The following is a 9,907-nucleotide window of genomic DNA, read 5'->3' as shown; positions in this document are numbered from 1 at the left end:
GTGCTTGAACTTGGCAAATGTTAAACGATTCATTTCATATAAGCCGGGTTGTCTTTAGCACCAATCTTCTCAACAAGGACGTTTGCTTATGAGACTAGGACGAAATGATACAAAAAATTAGTAATGCTTCGTCCTCTCATCATGCATTTTATCTTTTATATAGTGGATGGTGCTCTGACCATCACACATGACAATGGTCGAGTCAATTATTCCAACCAGAGCTTGTTGTTTAGGCCTTGAAGCCAAATGGCTTCCATCATGGCTTTTTATCATGGTCATGCATTTTGGCTCAAGTTGTACACGGCGAAAAGGAAAATATGCACTTGTCAAAATCATTCATATAGCCCGAATCAACAAACCCTTGCTACTTGTGCTCATAGAAAACTCTAAATCTAAACTGTTAATATCCTTAAGATATCTTATAATCTACTTCAGTGAAAAATGAATATTAACTCAGCTGGTAAGATTAAATCATTAAACTTAGTTGACTTAGAGGTCTTATTTTTCAATTTCTTCCGATATTCCTTTATTAATAACTCATCTGTAAATATTACTATAAATCATCCTTGAGTCTTGTGACATGCCTTGGATTTTTTTAACATGGACACAATATGAAAATTGTTTGAAATTTTCTCTATTCAGTTTAAATTTCTAACACCACGTATCTTTGTAGAGTGAATGGACCGAAAAACTACTCGCTTTAAGGCCATGTATGTAGCAGGTCTGAGGAGATCTTATATTGATATATTGTGTATCAAAGAAAATTGCTAGCAATAAAAATTAAACTAAATCCTACAATTACAAGCAGAATGCCTCGATCTTTAATCAAATATATTTAGGGCATAATATAAATTTAATACTAAGAATTATTTTCTTTATTAATTATCCAATTAAAACCCTAAAGAACATGGCGTGTAAGAGCAATTAATAAGCGAATACACGCTGTGTCGAGTTGTGGCACAAAATATGGTACAAGGGCATAATGATAGAATGGAAAAATTATAGTAATAGATTCTGGTATGTCTCACTTATGCTGTACATTAACACCATGTTCATGCAAAACTATTTGAGTAGAATGATGTTAACCTAGATTGGTGGTGTTACAGAAATATAAAATCATTAATGTAGTCTTATCTAACATCTTAAGATTTTGAGTTGAAATAGTTTTTTATATGGTATCAAAACTGAAGTGACCAAAAAGTCACGAATTCGATCTTCAACACCTCCCACTTTATGGTGAAAAGATAAACCAAAAAATAAAAAGAACTCGTGCAATATCCACGCTTCAATTAATCTATATTCGTTTAAACAAGTCGAATGTGAAAGTATATGGTAAACAACACCCACTTTTTTGCTGCTGTCAGCTTCACTAGCTTCTCCATGAAGCAGTGGAAGCTTTTCATTAGTGCGGGTCATTCAAGTTTGATTCTGCTGCAAAAATAGCATAAATTAAAGAGACAAAAACAGTAAAACCAGACATACTCCCCACCATTCAACAGATGGGGCCGATTCTCATTACCACAAACTATTAATTCGCTCATAATTAAATGTTATCCATTCATATATACAATACCATGGGAGAAAATTTCGATATTTCTCTTCAATTTTAAATATTTAGGCCTTGAATTTTTCTCATACGCTTCAGTGTGAACCTAGTATTCGCTGATCAAGATAATGATATTTCTCAATCACTAAGCTAAAACTTACTTACCACTTTAAATTACGATCTCTTGTTGATAGTCTCTCTCATTAACTTAATAAATCTTGTAAAAATTTTGTCACATGTTAAGAACCTTTTACTACTACGTACCTTTCATTAAATCATTTTAAGAAAAACTGTTAAATATTTTTGTTACTCATATAATTTCTAAATTGAATCATTAATCATGCGCTAATGCATGATTTAATTATTGAAGAATAAAGTTAAATATTTTTAAATTTGAAGATATTAAATATTTATGTTTCTCATTCAATAATTTCTAAATTGAATCATTAGTCAATGCCCTAATTATTATGCGCACCTTAACAAAAACAAAAGGGAGAACTAATGCAAAACACCACTAGGAAAGTATGAATGAATATTTAATTTCAAAGAACAGTTAGTGTTTAATTCATTACGAAGGATTACACAAAATTTATTTAGAAAGAATGATAATTATATTACATTTTGTTCCGTGTGAACACCAAACATAGGTTAAAATTATCGGTTAAGTGTATATGCTTGATATGAATAAGTGAGTCTAATCCAACTAAATCCCCTTCTATTGGTATTATTCTCGTATTTATATTGATCCTCATAAGCGGTTATCGTTAATGAATAGGGAGAAGTTCTAATAGTGATGGATGATGATCGTGGCGGTTACCTATATCATGGGTTTAGTATTGCAATATGAGAAATGATCGTGGGTTCAAACTCACGATTTGGACCCTTGTCTTGTAATTCAGGCTCATAGCCTAAGATATTAGTCATATACGTTATTCCGACTAAGAAAATCTTGAGCCAACACTTGGATTATGAGTTATGGGCCTAGCCGGGTTAATGAACCCAGGGTAGCTTGATGGACCTAACTAGGTTAACGAACCCAGAACACATTTTAAAAAACCTTAATAATAATAGTAATAGTAACTCAATAGGAATAAATAACTACTCAGTAACCAAAAAATAGTTATTATCAAAATTTTCATAGCTTCATATATCTTTTTACATATACAACTTAGTTTATTAATTTTACCTATTCGGTGGAGAAAATCACCACTTAATAACAAGTACTAATCAAAGATTTCTTATTAATTTCATGATCTAGTGTAAAACATCTCTACAACTGGTATATAGTCGGTCACGAATCTCATATCTAAAAGCAAATAATCAATAACCATACGAAAATCTCTTCTTGGCTTTATGGGATCCAACATAAAACTTATTTTATCATTATTAGTCATTCAGTATAAACAAATAACAACGGAATGGATCCTCTAATTTGTTGATTTTATATGTTGTCAACTGTTCATTTACACATCATAAGTCAACAATTAGAGTAATAATTTTTACTTTCTTGATTTATGAACTTCCTCATTAAAATTGTGATCATTGACATGCAAATGAATGATTGAGATCTTTCATATTACATTATTACATGAAATTAATGCACGAGAGGATCCAATTCCCAATTGAGTTTTATGTTGTCCTTCATTGTATTTCAACATTTTATATTCCTTAAAATTAGATATCCCTTCTTACTAGTTTTCGCATTAGTTCTCCTTAACAAAAATTCTTTCAATTCTTATTATTATTATTTTTGTAGATATTAAATCTTTATGCCTTTTAATTAATTTATTTTTTGTTTTACATAGGTATGTAAAATTGAGCTAAGAAATAGCATTTCTAAATGAATAAACAAGGGTAGAAGAATACTAGCAATCAAATTGACATTTATTCTACGATATATATATATATATATATATATAGTTTGCAAGTTCAATAATGTAAGGACACTGGAATTCGATAAACTTTTGCCTTACCCCAAAGACCAAAGCATGGAACGAAATTCCACTGATAATTAGAAACACAACACTGATAAGCTATTAATAAAGACCACACTTGGTGCATCTGTGAGCCCTACCACACTAAACAATCATGCATAGAATCCTGTCATTTCATTTCACTCAAACACACACATGGATGCATCATAATTATACGCACTAAGATGAGAAATATGAAACTGAATCAGCAACTCTATTAGGAGTTGTCCCATTATTTGAATTGGACAACTGAACAAAGCCACCATACCCTAAATCATTCACTTGTTCCTCCATTAACGACGACCCACTTTGCTTTTGTTGTTGTTGTTGTTGTTTTCTTCGTTTCTTCTTCTCATAAGCTATGCCTCTAGCTTTGGCTTGAGCATCTCTAACTTCCCTAAGGTAGAGTCTCACGGCACGTGCACCAAAAGGGTTCATCTCTTGGGTCCCACCGTTTTCTTCAAAAGCTGCACGCAATCGACCTATGAGAGCATCAAGGCTACCCCATGCTTGCTTCAATGGACATGGACATGGACCTGGTGGATGTGAATTCCCATAGTACGCGCATGTTTCAGAGTGAACCTTAGTTTTTCCAAACTGGTCCAAATAACGAAGAAACTCAAGAACATGTGCACCACTACAACGTGAGAGAGTTAATGGTGGACGGTGGTTTTTGAGGTACTGAACAAAGGTGTTCCAGTCACGTCTCTTTTGGGATTCGTACCTGCTCAAAGGAGGTGAAGGGACAGTGACTTGCACTGATCGTTTTGGTGTTAATGGTAATAACTGATCTTTGTGTTCACTGTTGGAGGAGTTGTGGTAGCCAGAGACGGCGGCGGCGGCGGCAGCGGCAGCCACAGCGGCGGACATGTTGAAGTTATTATGATGATGTTAAGTGATATATGTGTTGAGTACAAGATATATGTATGTGTTTGTGTTGAGTAGAAGATGTGTTCTATATTTGGTGGATTCTGGTGGGATATATAGTGGTTCTGAAAGTAGCTGTGTTAAAATTTGGTAAGAAGAATAATTTTGTCGTCTATTGACACTACTCAATTTGAATCAGATTATTCGAGTAATCTATGAACCGAGGAATAATATAAAAAAATAAATATGTGGTTTTTGTAATTAAGGCACTGTTGTTGTTCAGGTGGGTTTGGTTGGGGTTTGTCTAAAGCTAGCTAGCTGGCTTGGAGAAGGAAAAGTCGGTGATTTTGAAAAAATGATTTAGAGTTCAAAGTTCAGAGTTCATGAGATATGGTCAAATGGAAGAAGATAGGAGTTTGGTGTGATTTTGATAACATGGATGGATCCATTGTGTTAGTGAGCTAGGAGATGAATATAATAGGTTGAAATTGTTGCTCTTTGTTAACTAGGACTTTACTCAATCTAGTGGATAACAGAAGGGAAGCAGGGTGGGAGTGTTTGAGATGTAGGAGGAGTGTAAGTATAGAAAGATAATGAGGAATTTATAAAAAAAACTTGGGGGATATTAAGAATAGAAGAATTGAGGTTGAGGATGTGGAGAGGTAGGCTAGTTTAGTAGCTATAGGGAGACAAAAGAGGGGTCCATGCATTAGAGAGCAAGTGATGGCATTTTGAATAATACTTCAAAACGTCTACCTCAATCATTGATCACCCTTTGTTTCCTTTTCTTTTTTCTTCCTCTATATGCTTTAAAGTGGAGAAGAAAACAAAAGTGGGGAAACTTGTTTTGGCCTACCTCTTTAAGTAAAGTAAGTACAATTTTGACCATTAGACTCCATCGACAGGTAATTGTCAATTTACTCTCAGAGTCTCGTTTAACCCAAGACTTCAAACAAAAGGTTACGGATGTTCATCGACTAATACAAATCGATTCAAACTATGGTGACCGAACCAAAAAACTAATAATTGAATAAATCAAAAATTGAAAAACCGAAAAAAGATCGCAAGTTTTAATTGGATTGGATCGATTTTCGGATTAGTTGATGAAAACCGATCCAATTCAAACCGATCCAATATATTAATTTCTCTCTATCAACTTGGGCCTTTTCGCAATCATAGCCCAAAAATTTCTAAACCCAAGACTCATTAACCCATCAACTAAACCCAAGGAAAAATCTAGTCACATCTCATCAACAAAATTTCATCTGTGTAGAGCTTCATATCTCATTGCCGAAAAAAAACAAACTATATTATCGTTTATTGATGTTTTTGTATTTCAAATTTTTTTTTTTTTTTTTGGAGAAGGGATTTCAAAAACATTTTTTACAAAGCCAATATATACAAAAAAGATATTATTTGCACAATAATCATGAAATAAATTTTAGGATATTCAAAAAACCGAAAATCGATCCAACCTAAACCGAAAAAAATTGAATTGGATCTGATTGGATTTGAAAAAAAAATCCAAACCAAATTGATGATTACATGATCTAACCGAAGGCTTTGGATCGAATGATTTTTGCTTCCAAAACCGATCCAATCCAAACCGCAAACACGCTTACAAAGGGTTGGGACAATTTTTTTTTTTTTTGAGATATTCCAATCAATTCATCGCTTCGTAACTAGTCCGATTCGGGGTGAGTCTCGAGATTAAGACTTTAAACCCCTCTCAAAAACCATACTGGAGAGGATCGAACGCATGTTCTCACTCTCATCTGCTCAATTCTCTGACGCCAACTGAGCTACCATTATTTGGTGACAATTTTCCTTTGTAGGCGCCAATTTTTTTGGAAACTGATCCTAATTACCTCTTTGAGGCGAATCAGAATTCTCCGGTATCCCTACGAGTTCAACTCTTTGAGCCGCCTATTGGACTAATCCAGAGTTCGGGTGCGAGTCCAAGGATTACGGTACTTATGCCCCTCCCGAAATGGTGTTGGTGGGATTCGAACCGAGGTCCTCTTCCACCACTCAGTTCTCATGCTACCAACTGAGCCACCACACTTACGGTATTTATGCCCTTTAATATGGATTAGGAGTAAAATGAAATTCATACTATAATTCTTATTTAAAAGAGAAAGTAACTAAAATAATAATAATAATTATCTTATATTTAGTTTATATATTTTATAAGTATTTTTAAGTGATAACATAATAATTGTAAATTGAATATATTTCACACTATATGCTTATATGAAATAATAGTTAAATTTTCTTTAACTTAAATGCTTAAATACATATATTTAATTTTTATTTTCGAATTAGCTCCGAAGATATTTCTCGCTTTCTCTCTCTAGCATTGGCGAGGAAGATAAGATGTATTGACATCCTAGGCTTCGGCGCCGCAACTGTTTCCAAGTTTCGTTGTCTTGGTCTCATCGTATTACCAACGAATGTAAGGGTAAATTATCCATTCAATAATGGAATATAGGGAAAAATTCTTCCCATGTTGCATTATAGTTTCGGAGAATGCCAAGACTAAATAACCAAAGAAAAAAAGAGATGAACATTAAATATGATAAAACTATAGGAAAAATGTTTATCCTTTTAAATAACACAATTTATATTTTTTCACTATCAGAAAGAAGTGAGACTCACACCTTTAATTTTTTTGTCAACTCTCTTTCCTCCTTTATCTATTTCTTTCTCTCTCTTAAAATGACATAAATTTACATCCTTTAAAATAATACACACTTTACCCTAAAACTATATTCATTTCTACTTTTTATGGGTTAAGTGGATCTTTTTTAAAAGGATACAAGTTGTGTTCTTTTAGTGACTTACACAAAGTCTGACTCGTAAGACTTTATGTAAATATGAAAAATTGATTTTTGTTTTACTTTACACTTCAACGATGTGACTGAGAAGAAGAAAAAAATAACTTTTCAGATTTACACAAAGTCTTACTAGCCAAATTTTGTGTAAATATTCTAAAGAGACACAAGTTTATATCTTTTTAAAGGATCTTCTTTTTCCCACTTTTTATTCATATAAAAAAAATGAAGTTCTCGAAAAAAAATTGGGCGTAGAAATCTAGTTTTGTACAACATATGTGTGTATCAGTATATCCAATGTGGTAACTAACCAGAATAAAAATGTTTGGTTTATTCGTTAACAAAGATAAACAAGAGTTATTTACTAAAACAAAAAAAAAAAAGATAAACAAGAATAAATAAAATTTGTGTGTGATACGGAATAGTGGTAGCTCATTTGGTAATAAGTGGGCTGAGTAAATGAAAAGGAGAGGACCTAAATTCACATGCCACATTTGAAAGGGGTTTAAATATCTTCATCTCTGATTCGTCCTGCACTCTGAATTAATCTCATAGCCGGCTCAAAGAGTCAAAACTTATGGCCTCGCACTCCGAATTAGTCTCATAGTCGGCTCAAAGAGTCAAAAGTTATTATGGGATAGCAGGGAGCCAACTTGCCTCAAAAAAGTAATTATGGTTGGTTTAATTTAAAAAAAAAAAAATTGGCGTGTGATGGCACCCATGCATGACGTAAAAAACCATTTCAATCCAAAAGCTTAAACTATTAAGTGAAAGCCTATCAATGATTTTATATACTTCTCTAACGCACCCTTTCACAAGAGAACCCATTAGGCTTGAAAGGTAGATGATTCATCAGGTCCGGCCTACCTGTGCTAAGAAATTTCACACAAAAAATGAAGGGCATCGAAGATTAAACTCAAGACACCGAGCATCTGATATCATGTAAAGAACCATTTCAACTTAAAAGCTTAATCAATTATGTAAAAGTGTCTCTAACAACCCTGATGTTAAGAAAAGAAACTTTGTAAGATTTAAAATTACATGAAAAGAAATTTAAAAATATAACTATATATTTATTATTATTATTATTATTATTGTTGTTGTTGTTGTTTTTTATTGTTCCAATGTGTCTACATATCCTCTTAAAAGAGGATTTTTCTTACACTATTAGGAGGTGTTTGGAAGAGTTTTTCCCAGTTTCCTAGCTAAGTGCAGAAGGTATTCTCAATTCCCCATATTTGTTTCACGGATATGATGAATTTTATCCATCAAAATCACTTGCCTATCAATCCACAATTGCATGTAAAAATCAATAAATTCAGACAGCTAAATGGAAGGTGGTATTTAGCAAAAAAACTGGCTAAGTTATTCAAGTGGTAAAAAAGGATGACAACATTACCCTTGACACGTGAGCAAAGTTTGCAGAAATCCATCACTCATTCAACTTGCATATGTTCTGAAAATGGTATGACTGAAGAAACCCAAAACTCACATCCATTGGCGTAGCTTGTCGAAGGTGGTTCCCATCATGAGTGTCGATCATCCGCGTCAAAGAAGTTAGTGGTTTAGGGTCCGGCTGATTGTGCATGTCTTATGCTTTGCAGGAAGATGAGGTAATCAAATGGATCTACCTCTTGACATCTGTAGCTTGGTTATATGGCAAAAAAGAAAATTTAAATGAGTTCTGGGTCATGCTTATTGATAAATTTGATTTGATGGGCAGTAAGACGGTGATATTTTTTATTGTCGTTTGAAGACAATATTTATTGCCGTTGGAAGACAAAGACGGAGAAAACATTATTTATTGTCGTTGGAAGGTTGTAATAAAATAGGGTTATTTTTATAAGGATATTTTTGTAATTTCATTAAGTTTTCCTATCAATATTTTATCTTTAATCAAACATACATTGAGAAATTTCAATCAATTTTTCTGGTAAAATTTTGTCCAACCAAATAACTTTTTTAAAACTTTCTTATCTAACTCATTTTCCCTGCAGATCCTTAGTATTTACATTTTCCTAGTAAAATTTTTTTTACCTCAACCAAACACCCCTTTAGAGTAGTTATTAAGCACAACCAATCAAAAGCTTAAAATACTTTAAAATAATAATAATGAAAGACAACAAAGTTCTTTTTGAAATTATTTTAATATCATACTGAATTTCTTGGTTGCCTTTTTCAATATTTTTTCCCTTCATTTTTGTTTTTCTTTCTTTCTTTCTTTCTTTCTTACCTCTCTCACGCTTTGATCTGTAATTTTCTTCATTCTCTTTTACGCTCTTTTTCATTTTCTTCACTCTTTTACTTTTGGCTTTTTTTTCTCCATCTTCTCTCTTATTTCTGATTTTTTTTTTTCTTTTTTGGGTTCATGGAAACCCAATTTTCAGATAACAAGGCAAAATAATACCTAAAAATCGCTCAAGTCTTACATATTTGAAATGATAAAATAAAATCTAGTACCAAAAAAAAAACAACATAGACATATATAGCTTGAGTGTTAGTGGGAGCGTGAAAGAAGTCTCATGGATTAGCCTTTTAAGTGAAGAAAAAGCAGGGTTAGAGAGAAGGCAATAGGCCAGTGCTTAACTAAGCATTATAATTCTGAATACTCTTAACTAATTTTTCTTTAATTTTTTTTTTTTTGGTTCGTAATTTATATTTCACCAAAATTTAATATAATAATTTAC

The 9,907-nt window shown here is 32.7% G+C and overlaps 1 protein-coding gene across 1 annotated transcript; it reads right to left on the bottom strand.

Annotated features, from left to right (window-relative positions):
* Positions 1-3,499: 3,499 nt before the first annotated feature.
* Positions 3,500-4,897, bottom strand: LOC133315538 (protein G1-like1). The gene has a single exon (XM_061517178.1). It carries the CDS (start codon positions 4,387-4,389, stop codon positions 3,700-3,702), a length of 690 nt encoding a protein of 229 aa, XP_061373162.1. The 5' UTR covers positions 4,390-4,897; the 3' UTR covers positions 3,500-3,699.
* Between the last annotated feature and the right edge of the window lie 5,010 nt (positions 4,898-9,907).

The sequence above is a fragment of the Gastrolobium bilobum genome, unplaced genomic scaffold (assembly GCF_033153095.1).
Source record: "Gastrolobium bilobum isolate Gb01-03AN ecotype WA unplaced genomic scaffold, APGP_CSIRO_Gbil_v1 utg5429, whole genome shotgun sequence".
Lineage (NCBI taxonomy): Eukaryota > Viridiplantae > Streptophyta > Magnoliopsida > Fabales > Fabaceae > Gastrolobium > Gastrolobium bilobum.
Note: the sequence above shows the minus strand (reverse complement) of the source record. Positions and strands in the feature narration are given on the sequence as shown.